The 23,068-nt window shown below is 59.6% G+C and overlaps 1 protein-coding gene across 3 annotated transcripts in view; it reads left to right on the plus strand.

Moving 5' to 3' along the window:
• Positions 1-23,068, plus strand: part of TNS1 (tensin 1) — a 273,763-nt gene that overhangs the window by 142,207 nt on the left and 108,488 nt on the right. For all 3 annotated transcript variants that reach the window (XM_074967030.1, XM_074967029.1, XM_074967031.1), the window contains 7 exons: positions 2,794-2,835; positions 10,866-10,915; positions 12,573-12,744; positions 15,794-15,844; positions 18,062-18,184; positions 19,598-19,662; positions 21,182-21,265. In XM_074967030.1, the coding sequence (XP_074823131.1) occupies positions 2,794-2,835; positions 10,866-10,915; positions 12,573-12,744; positions 15,794-15,844; positions 18,062-18,184; positions 19,598-19,662; positions 21,182-21,265 (587 nt within the window). The remainder of the gene's footprint in view (positions 1-2,793; positions 2,836-10,865; positions 10,916-12,572; positions 12,745-15,793; positions 15,845-18,061; positions 18,185-19,597; positions 19,663-21,181; positions 21,266-23,068) is intronic.

The following is a 23,068-nucleotide window of genomic DNA, read 5'->3' on the forward strand; positions in this document are numbered from 1 at the left end:
CGCAGTTCCTGCTTGGCAAACAGAGAAGGTGGTTACCAATTTCTTCCCTCCTGGTCTGTTCTTCCCAGCCCTCTGGTCTGTCTCGGATTCCCTCAAGGCCAGACCCCCTCTGGTCACAGTCCTACTCCAGCCCATGGAGCAGAGTTTTGGCCACTCTGTCTCGCAGCGTTTCTTCAAGTGTCACCAACCACAGTAATGCACTTTGCTCTATTTTTGTACTCTTCTTCCTCAAAGGAGTCCCTTGTCTTAAAAGCATGCCCAGTGGGCGTGTGGCTACTGATTTTACCTAATTCCTGTTTTAGAAGGGGCTGGGGGAGTGGAACCAAAGGAAGATCACTGGACGTTTACTCACTCATCAATCATTCACTCGGTCTCTCTGCCTGAGGTTCCTGCTGGCAGATCGCTATAACCAGGTCAACCTGTGCTCCATGCTGGAACTTTATACCTGTGATGTTCACTTCGCATGAGCCCATGGTTGCCGAACAATAGGTTCAATATCGATCGTGCTGGTGGATTTTGCCAGTTCTTCATGAAATCTGCTTCCGCTTAAAGGGACCCTGCTCCCAGGATCCTCTGCAGTCCTTCAGCCATGTTTAAGTCATGTCAAGTTATGCTCACACCCTTCATTCAGCATGGCCACATGACCGTCCCAACAACAGGGAGCCAGTGGGCAGCAGGGGGCATGGGTGGGGTCCGAGGATCGTGAGTGAGATGGGGAGTTCTCCCCCGCTGGTTGTCCTTATTTACATCAGTTCTTCACAGGGCTGGCGGGCAGCTGGGAGCGCGGGAGCAGATCCGGGAGGTTTTCTAAGCGATGGGAGCACTGCGCTCAGCTCCCTCGTTTCTCGGGTTCAGAGCTTGGATTCGCGAATGGCATTAGGCCTGGCAGGCCGAACACTGTTCCATGCAAGGAGCCTGCGAGGAATTGGCTTTCTCCAGCGGGGGCTGTTGGGAAGCAGAGCTGCTTGCACCGAGCCAGCCCCACGTGTGAGCGTGGAAAAGCCCAGCGCGGAGGTGTAAATCACCCCAGCCCTAGTCCAGTGGGGCAGCCTATTGTGATACCCCCAGCGAGGGCTTCGCGGCAGAAAAGTGACTCCTCTTTTGTTAGTGTGTGTTTATATAGGGCCACTCTATAAAATAACCGGTCCCTGTCCTGTGGCATATACGGGGTACTCTTTCCCATTCAGACCCTGGCCAGGACATATACAAACCCATCTCCAAGGCCAGGCTCGGTTTCTTAATTATCTTCTTATCTACCTGTCAGTTTTCACTCCTTTATCTCTTCACACTGGCAGCTGTCAGACCTGGTAAAATCTCTCTGCAATAAAAGGAGAAGTGGACACTGTGAAAGATCCCAGCGTTTTACAACGAGAGCGTTGCTGACCAAATATGGCTTCACCCCCCACCCCCACCCCCGAATTTCCATATATGCTCATTGTCTCAGTTAACACTGGTTTGGGGCAATTTCATGAGGTCTTGTTCACCTACTAACCTTTCTGTCAGGGAATACAAGCTACCTGCTGTAAATAATGTGAACTCGTCGTTTCCAGCTAGACCTGATCAATCACTATGCCGCCAAGCATGGGCGCTGACTCTGTGGGTGCTCTGCGGCTCAAGCACCCACGGAGAAAAAATTAAGGGGTGCTCAGCACCCACCAGGCGCAGCTGTTCAGCTTGGCCACCAATCAGCTGTTGGGTGGCTGCTGGGGCCACTCGGGGAGGGGGGAGAGGGGCGAGCGGCAGGTGGTTGGGGGGCCTTGGGGGAGGTGTGGAGCAGGGGCAGGAAGAGGCGGCGTAAGGGCGGAGCCTTGGGGAGGGGCACAGTGAGGGCGGGGCCTCAGGGGTAGGGGCAGAGTGGGAGTGGGCCCTCGGGGCAGAGTGGGGGTGGAGCACCCATCGGGGGAAAATATAAAAGTCAGCACCCGTGATGGAAGCAGGTGTTTAACGTTCAGAACATGCCGACGCCCCATCGCTCGTTGAGGGCGGAGCAGGCGCTGGAATCAGCATGGCCAGCTTTTGCGATTGTTGGCACGGCCTCGCAAGACCCCGGACGCTGGCATCAGAGAGACTCTCTGCGCTCCCTTTTTCTTTTCTTTTTTAAAGTCAGTTTTCTGGACCTGGTGGTTGAGACAAGCTTGTAAACGTGACCTGAGCGTGAGCTGAGAGCTCTGCCACCAGACTGCGGGGAAAAAAGCATCCACCATTTTTAGCGATCTCAGGATTTTGAAGGCAACCTCGCGAGTTCGGGGCCCGACTCGTGCTTTGCAAATGCGTGGAGTTGGCATTGGTGTTCTTTGTGGAGCGGGGACCGTGAGCCTTAACTCTTGGGCACGGCGACCCTTCGAGCTGGGGATGGGACTTCCCGCTGTAGGAGACACACCTGCGCTACGCTTTAAACAGAGGATAGCCACGGTGGTGTCCAGGGCAAGCTGCCCTGAGGATGGTCTCATGCGAGACACGGGCACAGACTCAGGTGGCTAGCCCCTCCCACCACAGCCCTTCTGCTATTTTTAGCACGCTAGCACGATCAGAGCTGGCGTGCGTATGTCTCCTTGAGCTGGAATTTACTCCCGCAGCTCGGAGCGTAGCCGCTGATCTGTGAAATCCCATCCCATCCATATAGAGCCGTGGCCAGGTTTCCAGGGATTGCTGGCCTTTGACGCTTTCCTTCCAGCCCTGAGCAGGGAAGGGAGCAGGACAGTTTAGCCACTCCTGGGAAGTGCGGAAAAAGATCCAGAGGCCCTTTTGCCGTGGGCGGAGCCTTAACCGTCTCCTCTCTCTCTCTTTCCACAGCCATCCAACGGGGAGAGCACCACCAAGCATGTAGACGCCACAGTAAGTGACATGCCCTGGCGCATTCGTATCGATGCCAGGGTTCGGGCCGAAGGGCGGGGTCCGGAGTCCGAGACAACCGAGTCTCTGTTGGTGTTCTCGTGAAGGGACTCCCACTCTTCTCCCTGTGTCGGTTTAACGACACCCGTTGTGGTGTGTTGCCCCCGTGAGGGACTTATTTTGTTAGCAAGGGAAGATGGAGGCCTTGAGATTTGGCCCGCTTCCTGCTAAGGAGCATGTCCATTGAGCAATTTCCTGTCCTGAGAAGTACTATACTGGGAAGTGCCATTAGAGGATGACAATACATGACCTGCAAATGTTGCAGCTGGTACATGACATGCTAGATTTGAGGTCTTCTTCCCGAGCTGAAATCAGAAACTGTCCCCTCGAATCAGCCGCGGGTTGCACGCCTGCTGTGAATTGAGCTGAACGGCCGTGCTGCAAGCACCGTGGCCGGGCCAACTGGCTTTGGAAACCAGAGAGCGGATTTCAGCTTTCTCACGGAGCTGGAACGCGTCTGGGAGCATTTCTGCAGAGCCGAGAAAGGGCTGATAAAACGTTGTCCCTCTTAATTTTAATTCCCGCTGCATCCTGGGGGCCAGCGGGGAGAGGCAGTGGACGGTCTGAGGACCCAAGCAGGAGTTGTCATGGAGTCCGGCCAGCACGAGAAATCTCCTGTGAGATGACCACCTTGCATATGCTGCTATTGAAGTCTTCTCCAAAGAGACCCATCCAATCTTTTGTGGTTCTCCCAGCACCACGAGCCCGTACCCGCATCTCCCCAGACGAGAGAGCGTTGGAGCCTGGCTCCGCGGCTGTGGGCCTAACCATCCAGCCCAAACAAATTAACTAGCGAGCTAAATCATGTGGAATTAAACTGAACGAGGCTTCTGTCTGCAGCAGCAAAGCGGCCCTTTGTTGGCATCGGGTTTTTTTCCATTACGTGAGCAGCTGTAAACATCCTTGCGGGCGTCTGACAATAGGTTTAAGTGCTGTTTGTGGCCACGAGGCAGCAGCAACGCCCGGGGCTGTGCAGTTGAAATTTGCATCTGATCCACACCGCCGTTCCATAGGGGGCATTGTTAGCGGGAGCAGAAGCTGCCAAGGGGTGGGGTTGCAGTAGCACCCAGAGGCCCCATAGTGCCAGGCACTGCCCAGGCACAGGGTAAAAGCCTCTGCCCCAAAGATCTTCCAGGCTAACGAGACCAGAGAAGGTTGACTGGCCCCATTTCACAGATGGGCAGTGGAGGCAAAGTGACATGGCCAAGGTCAAACAGAAAGTTGGTGTCAGAGCTGGGAACTGAACCCTGAGTTCCCGAGTCCCTGCCACAAGGCCGGTCTCCCTGGCTAAGGGCGCGTATGTGGCTAGTTTGCTGGAGCCGTTGCCGATCAGAGTGTGTTTATGGGGATATTAGAACTTGGATGCGTTATCGGTTTCAGGAGAATTATCCTGCCAGGACCCAGTGCTTCCCTGCGCTCCCTTTCCACCCCTGCTACGGTAAATATGCGGGGGCGTGGCTAGCGTAATGCAAACGGCCTGGAGCTTCGTTAATTGCCAGACCTGCTGCCCAATCTGTCTTTTGGATCTTTGCTTCCCAGTCAGATTTGGGCACAGCACCCCTCTCCCTTCAGGGGTCTGCGGCAGGGGAGCAGGGGGAGCCGTCTGTGAATCGCAGCTGGTGGCACCGTTTAATCCCATGAATCGTGGCCAGCCTGACCATTTCTCAGTTAATCAGTACAAGAAAAGGTCATTGCAATACAGTCGCCCGTGGGACCGTGTCGCCCCCGTGTCAGATGGGGCTGATGAGACCTCCTTTGTAAAGGTGCTTTGAGAGCGACTGATGAAAAGCACGGTGTTAGAGCGAGGGGCTGTTGTTACATCATTTTCGCCTGACTTTAGCAAGCAGGTTCAGTGCAGGCTTCCCCTGCCTTGCATTGTCAGTGTACCTTAATACCAATTTATTGCCTCGCCTTCTGGGGGGGGAGTGTGACTTGGCCAGAGGTCTGCCGGAGCCACTGTGTTCGTTGCAATTTACATGAAAAGTCTATTTTGCATGGAGTGCAAAGAGCCGGTGCAGATTGGTGTCAGGCGGGTGGCGGTTGGCTGCAGCCCCTCAAAACCTCCGCTCCTGCTTTGGCGGCTCATTTGCCACTTCACTTGCCTGCTCTTCCCTTAGAAGTGAAGTGAAACAGGCGTGACTCCTCTCCCCCCGGGGTCCCCACCCAGCACACCCATGGCAGCCTCCAGGGGAGGAGCTGGCATTTCGCGGTCTTCATGGAGAGCAAGGCGCTGGCGAGGCCGGGTCACCTGGCAGCGCCTGGCACGCTGAGCAGATCTGTCTGGACAAAGGGATGCCCGGGGCAAGGCATTATGGGAGACCAGAGCAGTAGCTTCGGGCCAGAGGCTGGTTTGTCACACCAGCACGAAGACACTTGCCCCCTGAGATTTCCCCCGGCCCCCTGAAAACTCTCTTCTGCCAGGAAACCTGCAAGAGACTGGACACCGGTTCGGTTGCTGGGAGTGCTGCCAATCGTTACGAGTTGGACCCGGGACCAGAATCGGGGGATCTACACCCCCAGGAAGGTGTTGGAGGAGAAAGTGTCTGGAAAATAGAGAGGCCCCGCTGGGTGTTCTGTGTAACACACGAGGCCTGGACATTTAACTGGCTATCAGGACTAGCCCGAGTTCTCACAACGAGTGCGGAAAGGCTATTAAACCTCATGCAAACCAGGACCTACTGTGGGGGCAGATCCTGCCCCGTCTGCTACTGCCATGTTCTTCTCCCCCTGGGGCTGCTCTGGTCAGAGACGGGACCGTGAGCCAGATGGAGCCGAGGGTCCGCGACCGTCTGGCCATGCCTGCGCTATTTGCTCAGTGCTATGCTAGGTAAATGGGCAGTGGATGGGGTCCGGTCTCACTCATGTGGAGCCAGCCCCGCGAGGCAGGGATCGCCCCAGCCTGTTGCACGAGAAGGGATCTTTTGTAGCTTCTCCCTCCCTGCAGCTCGGATCCTGGCTGCTGCTCATCAGAAGCCCTTAATAACATTAGCCTGGCCTGTTCTTATTGCTATCAGCTGATAGCTGCCTGATTCTTCTGCCGGGCGGGAGGGGGCCGGAGGAGTGGGGCGGGGGCGGTTCCCTGAGCGAACGGACCAGGAGCGCGAATGTGGTGAGCCTGCCGCACCGCGGAGTGGAGAGGACGGGGGAGCTCAGACCTAAAGGCAGAATGACTGAGCGTGGGGCCTGTGCCAGCCTCGCACCCGTCCAGTAACCCCACCGCCGTGACCTAGCTCTGCAGTGGGCTGCAGCTCGGATTCACTGCCCCGGCGGGGGGATTGCTTGGGAAGGTCTTGGGGCAGAGGAGCGGCCATGCCTTGGAGGCGGATTAGCAGGAGCTTCACCTGGTCCAAGGTAAATCCGTGGGCCAAGGGGGGAAGGGGCCGAGGCAGTGGTGGGAGGGGAGAGAGGGCCGCGGGTCCACGCTGCTCGGCTTTGTCCTGGGATTTACGCACCCCAAGATGGGGTTGGAAATGGGCTTGTCGCCTCCCCAGTGGTGAAAGATGGAGTAGGAGGGCCAGGGGGTGTACATCACCGTGGCGATGGAGCGGGAGATGCTCTGACAGGCCCTGGCCATCAGCACGAGAGATTTCCCAGGGGCTGTCCGGTCTCATTTCCTTAATGGAAGGGTACAGAGCGGGCAGCAGGCAAAGGCTGCTGCTGACCTGCTTCGAGGCCATGTGATTCCTCCCTCCGAACGTGCCCAGCCTGGCCCGATCTCAGAGGCACGTCGGTTATAGCCCCGGGGGGGGTGTGGTCCGGCGGTTAGCACTGCGGACTGGTGCTCCCGGCTCCTGGGTCCATTTGCACCCCTCGCTGATTCCTGCTCGGGCTCCTAGGATGCCCTCATGCCAGCTGAGAGCAGCAGGGGCTGAGATGGGCCACGGGAGCGAAGTGCACATGCTGGAGGGGAACTGGCGCAGTGTGCGCCCTGTGCTGGAGGCCACTGGGTGGCGTGGGCAAGGATCCCGGCATGAGTGTGATTCCCCGGTACAGGGGGCTTTGTCTGTCCGATCGTGCCCGATATACTGACCCCTGCTGCCCTGAGGACAGCCTGGGGCAGGAGGGCAAAGGCCAGTCGTGGCTCCAGGCACCCTGGAAGCCTGCAGTCCAGTGCCTCTCTGCTTCTGGAAGCGTGGTGTTGCTCTCACTGTCTGTCGGTTTTTGGGCAGAGGAGGAGGGGGGGCGGGGGTCACCATCGGAAGCCTCGAAGGGGACGCCCACACTGCGAAGACAAAGCCGCGGGGCTGACGGAACCAGAGGCTCGGTGCTGCGGGTTTTTCTTTGCCGTGTGGACTTCCCCGAGGGGGAGCGAGCCGGGTATTTGGGAGGAAGGACCACCCGGTGTCTGCTCAGTCCCCTCGTGCCCTGCAGGAGGCCGTGCCGAAATCCAGGTCCATGCCCAGCCCCCTTCCGGGTTCACTGCAGCATTCAGGCAGGCCGTCACCTGGTGGAATCCCAGCGCCCTCCCAGCAATGTCCGCCTGACGGCCACGCGCTGCAGCGGGTCCCGTCCGCACTGCAGCCAGCAGCCGGATGACCCGTGCTAGCGGGATCTGAGCTAGCAGTGTGGAGATGGCGGCTCTGGTGGAGCCTCGGTCTAGCCACCCGAGCGCGGACGCAGGGAGTCGGGTGGGCCTGAGCTCCAGCCCAAGCTGCAAACAGCCACACTGCTACTTTCAGCATGCTGGCTCCAGCCCTGCTGGCAGGAGCTGTCTCCCCGGCCTGGGAGACTCGCAGACAGCTGCAGTGTAGACCCAACCTAAGGCGATGAGTTTGGACTCGGAGGAAGCCCGGCGAGTGGCTTTTTCTCCGCAGCTCGGCCTCATCGCTGATTTCCGCAGCAAGCTCCCAGAGGCTGAGATGTCAGGAGCCACATCTGAGAATGGACGCAAACTCCTTGGGCGCGTGGGGCGGCGGGCTCAGGATTAGTGAGCGTGGGCTTGGCTGTCAGTCTGCGTGAAAAAGGCATTTCTCGCGGAGAAAGGTGGAGCTCTCGGCTGTCACTCACGTGGGGTCCTTAGACAGAAGGATCGGGAGCAGAATGAGCTCACAGGGAGAACACTGAGGGCCTTTTGCTGCGCGGAGATGTGCTGGCTTGACCGGTCTGGCTCACCTTGAAAGGTAACTTTCCCACAACCGGGAGCCGAGGAAGGAGATCGTGGCCGTGATGTTCGGCATTGCCCTACCTGCTGCCCCTGAAGCCCATGATAAAACTGCCCTGGATGTCTTTGGCCAAACACAAGAGTCCTCTGGAAAACCCCTCCACAGCGTACAGGCCCCATGGGGGAATGAGCCCTCCATTCCTCAATGACAGCTGATCAAACCATTGCAAAGGTGATTTGCAGCGAGCATGACGGGTCTCCTTTGCGCTCGTTTAGGATTATATTTTCCATTGTGGTGGCCCTGGGGATGTGGGGTGGCTGAGGGGTGCCTTTAAAGGGGCAGATCCTCCTGAAAATCTCCCAGCTGGGTGTGCATGTGTGCAGCCAAGCAGGAACCCCAGCTAAAAACTGTCCTAGGTGGGTCCTAAAGCCCGGCCTGTCCAGTGTGTGGAATAAGGATGGCTCCTTGACCAGACCTAACAAGGGCTTCCCACTGCATGTCCTCTTGGGGACTCCCAGTAGGTGGCGCTCTTCTCTCAGAGTCAGTACTGAACAAATGTGCCGGCAGGAGCCCAAACTCCTCCTGCAGTTTCACCCTGGTACAGGATCCATCGTCATTTAGTGTCCTAAGCCGTTGTGTGCCAGGCATTTTTTTAAACAGCTGCCACGCTCCACCCCAGAGGCAGCTGCATTTCCGCAGGGGGTGTAGTGACTCTTGGCTCTCTAGGACTGGAGCCTCAGCTGGTGTCCCCTGGCATAGCTCCGAGAAGGATCCAGCCAAGGAACTGGTCTGTGGTTTGCGCAGCGTTGTGGGGCCCTCCGTGAGGTCAGATTTTACTACTTGAGTAAGATGAGCATTTAAACGACTTGTCGCTGATGGCTGGAGATCCTAAAACGAATGAGGTGTGAATGCACGGAGGGATTTTGGAAGCCCCACTCTGTTTTTCAGCTGAGGTCATGAAGTCACCCAACAAACCGGCTGTGGATGAGATTCTTGAGGCTGGGGATCGTGTGTAAATAGACGCTTCCTGCCTTGAGAACTCAAACATTTCCTCTGATGAGCCAAGCCAAGGCAAATGCTGGCTGCTCAGGCAGCCTGGCTTGTTAGGTAGCAAATGTGTCCTGTTGGTGGTATAGACCTGGCCTCTGCTCGGTGGAGACCAGCCCCCCCATCCGGTACAGCACAGGAGCCGGGAGCAGACGCACGGACATTTCTGTGCAACTGGCGTGGCTGAGACCAGAGAAACTTGTGACACTAATCGATCCATCTGAGTTTCACTTGGAAATAGATCAGGAAAAAAAGAGGGGAGGTTTTCAATGCCTCTTCCTCTCATCTGGCCCATACACGATAACTGTAGGGCTCTGAGAGATGGACTTAACCCTTTGGAAGCCAGCTGGATCTTAGATACAAGGCACCTGCCAATGGCTGTTTGGGGGCGGGTTGTTGGCCTGCAGGAGGCGCTAGCATGGGTAAGTTTCCCGTAGCGATGACCTGGGGAAAGGATGTGCTAGGGCAAGGTCCCATGGCTGGAAAGGCTCAGCAATCTCTGCCCCCCATGTGGCCTCCCTCAGCGCTGACCAGAAGAGAGGTTGCAGCTTGGCTGGAGCAGATTTGTTGCCAAGAAGGCCAATGGCATATTGGGCTGCGTTAGTAGGAGCGTTGCCAACAGATCGAGGGAACTGATTATTCCCCTCTCTTCGGCACTGGTGAGGCCACACCTGGAGTATTGCGTCCAGTTTTGGGCCCCCCACTACAGAAAGGATGTGGACAAACTGGAGAGAGTCCAGCGGAAGGCAACGAAAATGATTAGGGGGCTGGAGCACATGACTTACGAGGAGAGGACAAGGGAACTGGGTTTGTTTAGTCTGCAGAAGAGAAGAGTGAGGGGGGATTTGATAGCAGCCTTGGGGGGGAGGGATAGCTTAGGGGTTTGAGCATTGGCGTGCTAAACCCAGGGTTGTGAGTTCAATCCTTCAGGGGGCCATTTAGGGATCTGGGGCAAAAATTGGGGATTGGTCCTGCTTTGAGCAGGGGGTTGGACTAGATGACCTCCTGTGGTCCCTTCCAACCCTGAGATTCTATGATACCTGAAGGGAGGTTCCAAAGAGGATGGATCTAGACTGTTCTCAGTGGTGGCAGATGACAGAACAAGGAGTAATGGTCGCAAGTCGCAGTGGGGGAGGTCTAGGTTGGATATTAGGAAACACTATTTCACTAGGAGGGTGGTGAAGCACTGGAATGGGTTACCTAGGGAGGTGGTGGAATCTCCATCCTTAGAGGTTTTTAAGGTCAGGCTTGACAAAGCCCTGGCTGGGATGATTTAGTTGGGGTTGGTCCTGCTTTGAGCAGAGGGTTGGACTCGATGACCTCCTGAGGTCTCTTCCAACCCTGACCTTCTGTGATTTGCAGCAGGAGCAAGGGACGCACTCCCAGGCTGCCTGGGGGTGCTGTGTGGATAGGGAGTGGGAGGGGGTTGGGGCTGCTCTGTGGAGGGGTAAGAGAGGGATCAGGAGTTTGGGGAGGGGTGGGGTACTTTATAGGGTGGGAGGGAAGGCGGAGAAGCAGAGGTGAAGTGTACAGAGTACAGGAAAGGGCTGACAAACAGAGGACAGGTTTTCCTGACCTGGGTAAATTTTGGAGACTTTGAAATTGTTTCCCACCCTAAACTGGACAAAAAGACAAAACCTCTGAATTTTCAAGACCCGACTAGCCCGGCTGCTTGTGATTTGCTACCGGGATGGGGAGGCAGGCGTTAGCTCTGAGATCTGCGTGGTCGGAGACACTGTTCCCCGAGCTGTGAGCCCTGCTGTCTGTTTCCCTCTCTGATGAACCCCCCGATGGTAACTTTGCTTTTCTCTCTCTTTTCTTTAGGAATCCACAAAATCCTCCAAAAGTGCCCAGCCACGAGGCAGACCTTCCAGGTACAACCCCTGTGATTGCCCCCCAGCACCATGCCATGGGCAGAGACTTCTCCCCCGGTGAGGAGAGCTGCCCTGGCCTCATTCTCTCCCCAGCAGTGTGAGATCAGTGTAGACAGGGTTTGTTACTGTTCGATCTACTCAGTCTTGTGTTTAAAAACAGAATCTGGAACTCGGCCTCCTCTTGGGGCCTCCTGCCGATGGCTGGTGCTGTGGTTTGTGACCGTGGCAGCGTGGAAGCCTGAAGTCTGAGGTTATAACCAGGTGCCAGCCTCGGGTATAGCGAAGAATTTCTTCCCCTTGTGCTGGTGGTTCATCAGCTGATTGCTCCGCCATAAGTTGGTAATTGACCAGAGCTCTCGCAGGGTGCTAGGGGGCGCTTGCTGCCTAGGGGGATATCCCAGGATGGGGCGCTCTCCCCTTCGAATGGTTCCTGTGGGACTGAGCTGCAGGAGGGGGACCAGAATTTTCCCAGCAAGACTAAGGCCAGCCCCCACGCCCTTCCTTTGAATGCTCCAGGCTGATCCCCATCTTGGTGTCTCCCCACTGTGTTCTTCAGCCCCTGTCCTGTACTGCACTCAGCTCCTTCAGCTTCCAGTGAAGGCAGTGGGAAGGAGGGATGCTCAGTGCCGGGCAGGGTAGGGCCCATTTCTGGGGTCCTTGTGGGCTCACCCATACTTCAGGTGCCCCTTTCTTCATCTCCTCTATCTCCTCGGGATGCCTGTGGTCTCCAACCCTCACCCCCTGCTTAGAAACACTGCACGCCCTTGTCAAGGTGTGACCTCTGCATCCTTGCAGGGCAGAGCATCGCTCCCCCAGGCGGGCATAGGCTGCCTTGGCAGCTCTCTCCCTCAGGCTTATCTAGGACCCCACAGTCTGTTTGCTTGGTCCGTGGCCGGATGCCAGGAGCGAGAGAGGCCCGTGGAGTGCGTTCCAGCCAGGCTTCACTTGGACTTAATGGATTATTTTTTGTAACCGAGATAAGCTCCCGGAGATACGGATCTGGTTGCCAAGAGGCAACAATAGGAGTATGTAACGAATGGCACTTGGAGATGGGGATGGGCCGGACAAGGTGGGGCCTGGGTCAGCACAGGAAGGATCTCTTGACCTGTGGGGCCTTGTAGGGCGCTTGCTACTAACTCCCCACCGGTGTCGGGCTGGGTCTTTGGGAGGGTTAGCTCTGGACACGGTTTCCAGGAGCCGGGCTGGTCCTGCCGCTTCCTGCGATGGTCAGTGGCCGTTTGGACAGCTGAACCCAGAGCCATGAGCTGCACCAAGAGCACACAGCTGGGTGCAGAGGCTGGCACGGCAATTGGCCCCGTCTCTGCGCCAAGGCAGCTGGTGGCTAGAGTAGGGCCGGGGCAGCCAGCACATCTGAACTCCATGGCTAGAGCTGCCATGGGAGTCTCAACGTGTCCTCGCTCGAGCCCCTTGACCTCACCATGTCCATACCTTGCCCTGCCCATCTGTGGATTGGGGATGATAATAATTAGCTCACGGGTCTTAATGACCTACAGCTTGCAACGCGCTTTGCAGTCGTCGGGTGAAGGAGGGTGCTGCAGGAACGCCACCTTGTTTGGGTTCCAGATCTCTAGACCTTCGCCCCGCAGGCCTGTAGTGCCCTGCTGGGACCTGAGTTGGCTGCTTCTTGTTGGCCCAGGAGCGTGAGCATGGCCCAGACCACGGAGGACAGCTGCGAGCTGGACCTGGTGTACATCACCGAGCGGATCATCGCCGTATCGTACCCCAGCTCGGCCGAGGAGCAGAACTTCCGCAGCAACCTCAGGGAGGTGGCCCAGATGCTCAAGTCCAAGCATGGAGATAGCTACCTGGTAAGAGTCACCGCCTCGCTCCCCATCTGCGGGTGGCCGGTTGGAGGGCCTGGGGAGGGATGTCGGGAAGGGTGTGGAACTGACTGTAGGAGAGGAAGCTGTAGGGGTGGGGATCCTCAATTCCTGGGATTGCCAGGCCATCCACCTCCCCGCAGCATGGGGAAGGTCCTGGCATCATGTTCCAGAGCCAGACGGGGGACTCGGGAATCTCAGGAGGGTGTGAAGTGGAAGCCCAGATTCCGAGATCGATACATTCATGGTCACGAAGGTCCATTAAGAATATAAGAATGGCCATCCTGCATCAGACCAATGGTCCATCTAGCCAGGATCCTGTCTCTGATCGTTGCCGGTGCCAGGTGCTTCAGAGGGAGTGAACAGAACAGGGCAATTAGCGAGTGAGCCATCCCCTGTCATCCAGTCCCAGTGTCTGACAGTCAGAGGTTTAGGGACACCTGGAGCATGGGGTTGTGTCCCTGACCATCTTGGCTACTAGCCACTGATGGGCCTGTCCTCCATGAACTTATCTCATTCTTTTTTGAACCCAGTTATGTTTTTGGCCTTCACAACATCCCCTGGCAAGGAGTTCCACAGGTTGTCTGTGCGTTGTGTGAAGAAATACTTCCTTATGATTGTTTAAAACCTGCTGCCTGTTAATTTCATTGGGTGACCCCTGGTTCTTGTGTTCTGTGAAGGGGTAAATAACCCTGCCCCAGTCACTTTCTCCGCACCCCTCATGGTTTTGTGGACCTCCCTCATCTCCCCCCTTCGTTGTCTCTTTTCCAAGCTGAACAGTCCTGGTCCTTTAAATCGCTCCTCACATGGAAGCTGCTCCATCCCCCCAGTCATTTTTGTTGCCCTTCCAAACCCCACCTTTTCCAGTTCGAATGCATCTTTTTTGAGATGGGGCAACCAGAACTGCAGGCAGCATTCACGGTGTGGGCGAACCAGGGATTTAGAGAGCGGCATTTTGATATTTTCTATCTTATTCTCTATCCCTTTGCTAATGGTTCCTAACATTCAGTTCGCTTTTGTGACGGCCACTGCACCCTGAGTGGATGTTTTCAGAGAACTCTCCACAGTGACTCCAAGATCTCTCTCGGGGGGTAACAGCTAATTTAGACTGCATCATTTATATGTATAGTTGGGACTCTGTTTTCCAATGTGTTCGTTTGCATTTACCAGCACTGAATTTCGTCCGCCGTTCTGTTGCCCGGCCAGTCAGTTTCATGAGATCCCTTTGTAACTCTTTGCAGTCTGCTTTGGACTTCCCTATCTTGAGTAATTTTGTATCATCTGCCAACTTTGCCGCCTCACTCTTGGCCCCCTTTCCCAGATCATTTATGAGTATGTGGAGCAGCACAGGTCCCAGTACAGATCCTCGGGGGACCCCACTATTTGCCTCTTTCCATTGTGAAAACTGAGCTTTCTGATCATCCAGTCCAGGGGGCCTCGGCCTTCTCTCATAGGGGTATCCTGCTCCCGTCCAGCTGGGACATGCCTCCCATTTTGCCAGAGGGAAGGGCGGGGCTATCACATCACCTGTTTGTGAGCCTCCCCGCCACCCCCCCGGGGCTCTGGCTCCAGGCTCTCGCCTGAGCTCTGGTTGAGACGCCCAGATCTAATCGGATCTCCTGGGTCACGCCGGTGGTGGCATTGCACCCAGCCATGTGGCTGCTCCGTCATTCTCGCGGTAGTCACTCAGGGTCGTGACTTTAGGCTGCAACAGGTGCCTGCCCGCCTCTGCCCGCCCCACAGAGAGACCCTGGAGCCGGGCACGGGTCCCCACCTCCCCTCTGACACAGGAGCAGAGATTCCCTGTAGCTCCGGGCACCTGGCCCTGCTTTCGCCCGGGTCACATCACCGGCTGTGTGACACCCCGGGCCAGGCAGCCATAACGCTCGCGGCCGCTTTGCTGCACTCCAGGGGGCCAGTGGCTAGCAGCCTCGCGGAGACTCCCACAGCCATGGCTCTGCTGCAGGACAGGCCCAGCCCCGGGGTCCCCACCTGGTGCGCAGGGAGCACGAGGGGGCTGTACCGGCCCTGCAGGCTGTGGGGGGAGAGTTTTGTCCCTGAGGGTGCAGTGATATGGGTGCGGAGTCCTGCTCCCAGCCCCGGTAATGAGTGGGGCTCCAGCAGCTCAGTGCTGCTGGTTCAGGGGGGCAGCGCGGGTCTCCTGAGCATCCCGGGGCACCGACGAAATCCCCCTGGCTGCCCCTTCTCCGCTGCACCAGGGCCCAGCTCCCTGCCTTGCCTTCCGGCCCTGCGTTATCCCACCCTGCTCTGAGCCGAAGAGCTGCAAGATCTTGCTGCTGTGACTCCATCCTTCCTCCCCTAGCCCCTGCCGAATGTCTGGGGCTGGGGCCGGGTCTGTGTGGGGTGGCCCAGGGATGCTGCACGCTGTCCCTGGGACTGGGACCGGGTCTGTGTGGGGTGGCCCAGGGATGCTGCACGCTGTCCCTGGGACTGGGACCGGGTCTGTGCGGGGTGGCCCAGGGCTGTTGCACGCTGTCCCTGGGGCTGGGACCGGGTCTGTGCGGGGTGGCCAGGGATGCTGCACGCTGTCCCTGGGGCTGGGACCGGGTCTGTGCGGGGTGGCCCAGGGATGCTGCACGCTGTCCCTGGGGCTGGGACCGGGTCTGTGCGGGGTGGCCGGGGATGCTGCACGCTGTCCCTGGGACTGGGACCGGGTCTGTGTGGGTTGGCCGGGGATGCTGCACGCTGTCCCTGGGGCTGGGACCGGGTCTGTGCGGGGTGGCCCAGGGATGCTGCACGCTGTCCCTGGGACTGGGGCCGGGTCTGTGGGGGGTGGCCGGGGATGCTGCACGCTGTCCCTGGGGCTGGGGCCGGGTCTGTGCGGGGTGGCCCAGGGCTGTTGCATGCTGTCCCTGGGGCTGGGGCCGGGTCTGTGTGTTGTGGCCCAGGGGTGCTGCACGCTGTCCCTGGGGCCGGGTCTGCGCAGTGTGGCCCGGGGGCACCATCCCTGGGTTTGGGGCCGTCTTTGCTCCACCGTTGCTCTTCTCCTAACTCTTTCCTCTCCTTCTCTCCCAAGCTTTTCAATCTGTCCGAGCGCAGACACGACATCAGCAAGCTGCACTCCAAGGTAAGCTCCGGGCACTATTGTGGGCTGGCGGAGGGGACAAAAGGCCCAGGAGTCGGGGCGGGTCACAAGGCAGGTGTGTTCCCACCCGTAAGCAGTGAGTTTGGCAGGTCCCAGCCCAGCGCCCAGTGGGCCACGTCTCCAGAGCCCCCTCCCGGACAGCCCCGGTGGAGAGGCCAAGGGTCATGGAAATGGAGCACCCCTCTGAGCCCCACAGAGGGTCCTTCAGGGCAGGGGAGGCCCTGGGGCGGAGGGGAGGTGAGACCTGCCCCTTTGTGGTGCCCAGAGAGCTCTCTTCCCCCTCCCCCAGCCCCAGAACCGAAGGGGGCGACTGGCAGTGATGAACCCCAGGTCACTGGCGCCCCCGCGGGTATGACTGGGGCTGCAGAAGTGCCCAGGAATCCCTGAGCCCTGACAAGGAACGGCCTCTCCTGGCAGCCCAGCCGAGCCCGCGCCGTCGTGGGTGCAATTCTCTGTGGTGTCTGGGCCCTGGGGGCCGGCCTCAGAGCCATTTGTCACTCCCCAGCCACGCCCGGGGGCTGCCAGCTGCGATGGGGCCGGCCCTGATCCCAGCGACTCTTTGGAAGCTGGTGGAGTGACTCTGGCTGAGATCTGGCAGAGTGTGTGGGGGGCTTAGCCGGGAAAGGGGACTCCCGTGAGGACCCGCCAGCGGCGAGAGCGCCCGCGTCGGGACAGGGCTGCTGCCAGCCCTTTGGATCCCCCACTGGCTGAGTGTTCCTTCGCCCCGCGGATGAGTTTTCTTTGTCCGCCAATCCCATCCTGCTCCCGCTGCCTCTGGCAGCCGCACGGGCTGTGCGAGGACTGGGAGCCAGGCACGCGCCGGGATCTTTCAGCCTGTCCCCCGGCTCCGTTCCCGGGGAGACAGCGAGCGCGCTGCAAGCCCCCTCGGTGTGCCAGGTGGGTAGCGCCGGGGCAGCGGGAATGGATAGGCGCGGGGGCTGTCTCCTGGGAGCAGAGAAACCAGCACAGGGCCAGGAGTCCCCTGGGTCTCTGCAGCTGGGTAGCACCAAGGAGGAGGGGAAAGTCGGGTGGGCCGGGGCTCGGGGGTGGGCTCCGGCCCCTTTCACCTCCTGCTTTAGTGGTCCAGGGCTTGTGCCAGTTCAGTCAGTGGCTGGAGGGATGCTGCACATCCCTTGTACCCCGCCTACCCACCCAGATCGCTGCCTCAGATTGGCTCCCTTTGTGGTCAGTCTGAGCGGGCAGCCGAGGCCCTGGGCTGTCCCTACCCACTGGGCCGAGCAGGAGGCAGAGCCCCCAGCCCTGCCCTTGGGAGAGACCCTGCCCCGCGCCTTACGGGGGCTGGCTCAGGCCCTGGCAGCGTGGGACCCCGGGTTTGTGGGTGGCTCCAGCCTCTGTCCCCTGTGCTACCAATCAATCAGGGTGGCACACGGCCCCTCCCGTGGTGCCATGCCCATGCCTTGCAGAGGGGACCACCGGAGCAGGGATGCGGGCCAGGCTGGCACTGGGCACAATTAACCCCTTCCTGCCCATGCACCACACAGCCCACCTCCCCGAGGTCCTGGTTCAGCACGTCCCATCGCTGGCTTCATGCCCTCCCTCGTCGCTGTCCCACCTGTGCCCTTTCCCCCAAGCTGGTGGGCGGGTAAGGCCAGCCAGCGCAGCGTGGGTGGGGCTCTGCCATGGGGCTTGATGGCACCACACCAGAGCTGCCTAATCTCAGCATCGACGGCTCCAGGAAGGGGCAGAGCAATGGGTGGGTGTGCCAGAGAATTGGAGTGCCCAGGGGCTCTCGATAGGGGTTCCTGTGACCCATCCTGTAATGAGGTGCCAGCTCCTTTCCATTCTAGGTGTGGTGGAGGGCAGGGCAGGCTGGGGGCCAGGGGCTTGGTTGCTTTGGCCCCACTGCTTAGCCCAGGGTCTTGGGCAGCTGGCATGGTGCCCTCCCATTCCTGCTGGGTACCAGGTGTGGGCAAGGCTCCCTTGTGGAGATACCTCAAGGCGGAGGCCTGTTCTGCCCCTGGAAGGGAATCACCTGCATCTCTCAACCAGCGGCGCTGTGAGTGGGTCCGCACACTCTGGGTCCCCCCGGGGCAGGTTACCCAGCGGGTGGCAGCACCCGTGAGGCCAGGCTGGCGTGAGGAGCCCTGGGCATCTGCGGCAACCGGTAACCAAAAGCCCCAGAGGGAGCCTTCATCTCATCCAGCCTCCTCCTCCTCCCCCCGTCTCTGCCAATCCCAGGTGCTGGATTTCGGGTGGCCCGACCTCCACACGCCTGCCCTGGAGAAGATCTGCAGCGTCTGCAAGGCCATGGACACGTGGCTGAGCGCCGAGCCCCACAACGTGGTCGTCCTCCACAACAAGGTGAGCTAGAGCACCCCCCGGGGGGGCAGGGCCTGTTTGCCAATGGCCTGGGCCGAGCGGCCCCGCTCGCGGTGGGGAGAGAAAAGCAGGGGGGTGCTGTCTCAGGGGGCAGGGTACAGGGGAGGGGGAGTAGGGCTTGCGGGGAGACAGGGAGCGCTTGGAACACTTCCCGGAGGGGCTGAACGAGGGACAAGGGTTGAGATGGGGCGCAGGGGCAGGTCTGTGGCCCGTTGACATCTCGGACTCAAAGAAAAGAGCGCTGCGGCCAGCCCTGTGCCCCCCTGGGAAGCCCCACCCGGCCTTCAGAGCCAGCTGCGACTGTGTCACCCCCGGTGGCTTTCCCAGCTCCAGCACCGGGTGCTCTCCCAGCCGGCAGCCGAGCTGAATGGAGCCCGGCCCTACACGGGGCTGGTAACTAGCCCATCTGTCCTTTACTGGGAGGATGGGGAAGACCCCGAGGAGCAGGTGTTTGTAGATGCTCCCTTAAGAGCTCTCAGCGGGGTCAGCTTCGTGCCAGCGACCCCTGGGACCTATGTCTGAGTCAGTGCCCAGTGCGACGAGCTAGAAACTCCTGGGTTCGCTGGGTCCTTGGGGTCAGACCGTGCCATGGTCACCTCCTGTGTCATATCCTACCCCACCCCCTTGTGCAGCCTGGAGTGTGCTGGCTGCCTTTGAGCCACCCCAGAGGTGGCTGCAGTTCAGCGGTCCTGGCCAGGTGCTTTGGGAGGAGAGAGGTACAGACGAGATCCTACAGACAGGGAAATTTAACCCACAACTTTCCACTCACCACTGAAATGCAGACACCTCTGGCTCCCAGCTGTTCCTCCTGCCTCTGGCACAGCTGGTCAACTCAGCTGTCCCGCAGGGAGGGGGCCCAGCCTCACCATGTGACCGAGCAATCTGGGGGAGGCGTGCGACCCTGCATGCCCGCCCCCCAACTCGTCACCTCTGGCCTAGTAGATAGGGGAGTGAGGGGACACGCACACAGTCAGGCATGACAACACACTCCGTGTGCGTGATACATAATTAGAAACACAATAGCTTCCAAATCCAGACACAGCAGTTCCCTGCTGTTAAAAGCTTCCGCAGGGGGTTATTCATCTGGCTGGCCAAATACAAGATCCCAGCACTGATGTCTCGGATTCCTCTCGCACCTCCCTTCCCTAGCGGATCGCTCTGGGCGGTTCAGGCTGAAATATTGTGAACATTTTGCTGGCTGCTGCAATGCAGCCACCTCTGGGGTGGAACGTGGCAGTGGGTTACCAGCGCCCAGCAATGCAGCGCGGCACTCGGGGCCCGGTCTAAAGCCTGTTGAAGTCAAGGGGAGGACCCTGCCGCTGGCTGGCGGACTCTGGGATGTCTCTGGTTGCCCCCTGGGATGCCCAGCGCCCTCTTTGTTCTGGTCTTTCGCAGGGAAACCGAGGCCGGATGGGAGTCGTGGTTGCCGCCTACATGCACTACAGCAACATTTCAGCCAGGTGAGAGGAGCCTGGCGTGCGTGGGTGTGGGGCACCTGGAGCAGCACCCCCGGCGTCTCCTCTGGACCCTCTTCCCACAGCCTAAGTGCCCCCCAGGAGATAACCAGCCTGGGGACCCGCCTTTCGGAGCCCGGTTCAGGAGGACGCTGCTTCTCTTCAGCGTCCTCCCGCTTCCCAGCAGCGGTAATGGTGCCTTTGGCCCAGCCCCCCATTCTGGGCTGGGCTCTGGGCCCTGGTGCCCACCCCTTCTTCTGCCTGGGGGGACCATTGGCAGCTTCTCGGCTCCCGGCATCTCCCTGGCCCGGCTCAGGGGGGACCATCCGCCCGAACCAGCCACCTGGGAGGGCAGCAGGCGGGGCAGACACAGAGGGAGGAGAAGAAGAGACCACCTCCTGGGGGGCAGGGACGTGGGGGCCTGCAAATGAGATATGGGGCCCTTTGCCTCCAGGCTAGCACTTCAAACCCAGCCCCGTCAGCTGCTGGGTGAGAGGAGAACAGGGTCCCTCACCCACAGCTGTCCCCAGCACCCTGGTTGGCAGCAGGGAAAGGTGGCCAAGGACTGACAGGACCAGGGCGGCCCCTCGGTTGGGGGCAGAATGTGGGGGGTCAGGGAATGCCCCTGCCCCTATGCTAGAGGACTGCAGCCTGCAGGTTTCCTGGGGCCGGGCATCGTGGACTGGGTCTCCGCCCGCCCGGCTCAGGCTGCAGTGGGAATTCCACGTCTGTGTCCATCCAGCCGGCTCCGGTTTGTGTCCGTAAATCCGGGGGGCGAGTGGGAGCCGCCTCCCTGAGCTGGGGTATCCGGTGCAGCCCTGTGGAGGCAGCGTCTGGGACCCAGGCAGCGTGTGTTGGGGGCGAGCTCTGGAGGGTGGGGCTGACTGGGAGGGGGAGAGGCGCACTGGGCAAACACCCTCCTCCCACCCCACGATGCTGCTGGGGCACCTCAGCCCTGACCCACAGCACCCCCTGCTCGTCCGGGCCTGGGGTGCCCGTCAGTCCTGACCTGCCCTGGGGTCTGCCCCAGCTCTGCCGGGGCCTCTCAATCCTGACCCACAGCCCCCTGCTACTCCAGTCCTGGTTTCCCCTCCTCCACAGCTCTGCCAGGGCCCATCAGTGCCAACCCGCAGCCCCCTGCTACCCCAGCCCTGGGCTCCCCGCACTGCTCTGCCAGTGCCCCTCACTCCCAACCCGCAGCCCCCTGCTAGCCCAGCCCTGGGCTCCCCCCAACAGCTCTGCCGATGCCCCTCACTCCCGACCCCGCAGCCCCCTGCTAGCCCAGGGCTCTCCACCCCTGGCCCCCAAACAAGCCCCGAGGGACGTTTCCCCGGGTCAGATAAAACCCGAAAGGCCTCGAAATAGCCCCAGTGAGCTCTCCGGCACCTCCTGTTTATAAACGTGTCGGGGGGAGACCGAGCCCCCTTGCCACGCACTCCCGCGCACTCGGCCTTACTGCCGCCCGCCTTGCATGCAGCCCGGAGCCCACCCCGCCCCTCTGACCGTGTGCACCTTCCCCCCGCAGCGCGGACCAAGCCCTCGACAGGTTTGCCATGAAGAGGTTCTACGAGGACAAGGTGCTGCCGGTCGGGCAGCCGTCGCAGAAGAGGTCAGTCCTGCAGCGCCTCCCTCCCCGGCGGCCCAAGCTGTGAGCACTGGCCTGGGCCCCTCCTGTGGTGATGGAATTAAAGGTGGTGACTGAGCCGGTGTTTGATCGGGCATGTGGTGCCCGGACATGGTGTGCGCGGGGCATGGATTCAGGTGGGAAAAGATGCCCCTTGGTGGCAGGACTTGGTGTGCCTGGTGTGTGGTGCATCAGATTGGGATGGGGAGAGGCCCTCCAGCAGAGGTAGCTGGGTAAACTCTGGCCCCCCTATGCAGGTTAGAGGGCTGGAAAGCAGGGGCAGGATGCCTGGCCTCGATCCAGAAACTGGGCCCCTTCTGGCTCTGAATCTGATCCAGACCCAGATCATAGGCATGGGTTTGGACGCAGGGGCTTGATCCCCCCTGCATGGCGGGTTGGGTTTGAGATTCTGGGTCAGCTCTGTCCTTGCTTTAAAGGAAAATATCAAGACCCCAACCGAGAGCGAGGAGCTGAGGCAGTGCGTGTGGGGGGCTGGCCCTTTGTTTGTACCCTGGCTCCTGCACTCAGCCAGGATCTCAGGGTGGGGCTTTGCGTTCCCACAGCTGCAATGCCCAGGGGAAACTCTCCTGACACAGGTTTGGGGACGAGCCTCCTGCGGACCAGCCTGGCCTGCCAAGCACCCTCTGCGTGCCCCTTGCTCTGCCAGAAGCCTTGGCAGATTAACGGTGCTGAGCCGAGTTCTGGATTTGTTCACTGAGTCCCCAACCCAGAGGAACCTGGGAGAATGAATGCCCCACCTGCGGGCAAGTCTATAGCCCCCACAGGGACAGACACACAGTCAGCAGGCGGCTGCAGGGCAATGTGCGAGCAGCCAGCCTAGGACCCCTCCGGGCTGTTGGGAATTGAAGGTACCTCCCAGGGAAGGGGATTTGCCTTGCACTGCAAATCAAGCTTTTTTGCTGAGCTTTGATGCCCACGGCTCTTAGTGACCTGCACCAGGCCGACAGATGCACCAGGCCGGGCTCAACAGGCTGCAACCTGGCATCCACTTAGCAGGGTAAACGCAGTAAAATGCTTCCTTTCTCCAAGCAGCATTTGTGCCACCTGTAATTGCCCAGCTCTGGGTATGGGGCATGTGTGTGTCTCAAGTTATCTGCAGGGCACTATCCATATAAAGGCACAGAGAGGCTGGGTCAGATCCCGGACGTCGGTGCAGTTCGAGTGACCTCCCTTGCGCTGGGTCTGTTTGCATCAGCTCGGGATCGGGCCCCATCTACCAAGTGGGTGTTGGGCTTTGTCAGTGGCTGCTGCTGGTCGCGGGTTTTCTGGGCAGCGCCCTGTCAGGTCGGCCCATGGCATTGTTCCTGCCAACATCTAGCCGGTGCGATCGGGGACTCGGTAATGGCCCCGCAACTTCCACTTCCCGTGCGTGTCACGGGTGCTTCAATAGAGGAGCAGGCTGCCCATCAGATTACACGGGCCCAGGTGCCGGTTACAGCCACAGGGCCAGCTCTGCTACCCACCCCGCGTACCCCTTGCTTCTCCCTTGAACCAAGTAGGGACCAGGCACTGCCTGGTTGTCTCGGACAGGGCATGGTGCCAGCTGCTTCAGAGTGTGGGGTGCGACACCCCCTAGTGGACAATTATGGGACAACCCATGAGGGAATTGCCCTTCGAACTGCCCCCTTTGATGCACTCTGGCCCATGCTGACACAGAAGCCTGGGCCAAGTGGCACTGCCCCCTCCTGTCCTGAAAGGGACCTGGCTGGTATCGAAGTGACAACAGCCCTTTTGGCATATGTGGTGCAGGTCAGATGAATGGGGCAG

Source organism: Natator depressus, chromosome 11 (genome assembly GCF_965152275.1).
Source record: "Natator depressus isolate rNatDep1 chromosome 11, rNatDep2.hap1, whole genome shotgun sequence".
Lineage (NCBI taxonomy): Eukaryota > Metazoa > Chordata > Testudines > Cheloniidae > Natator > Natator depressus.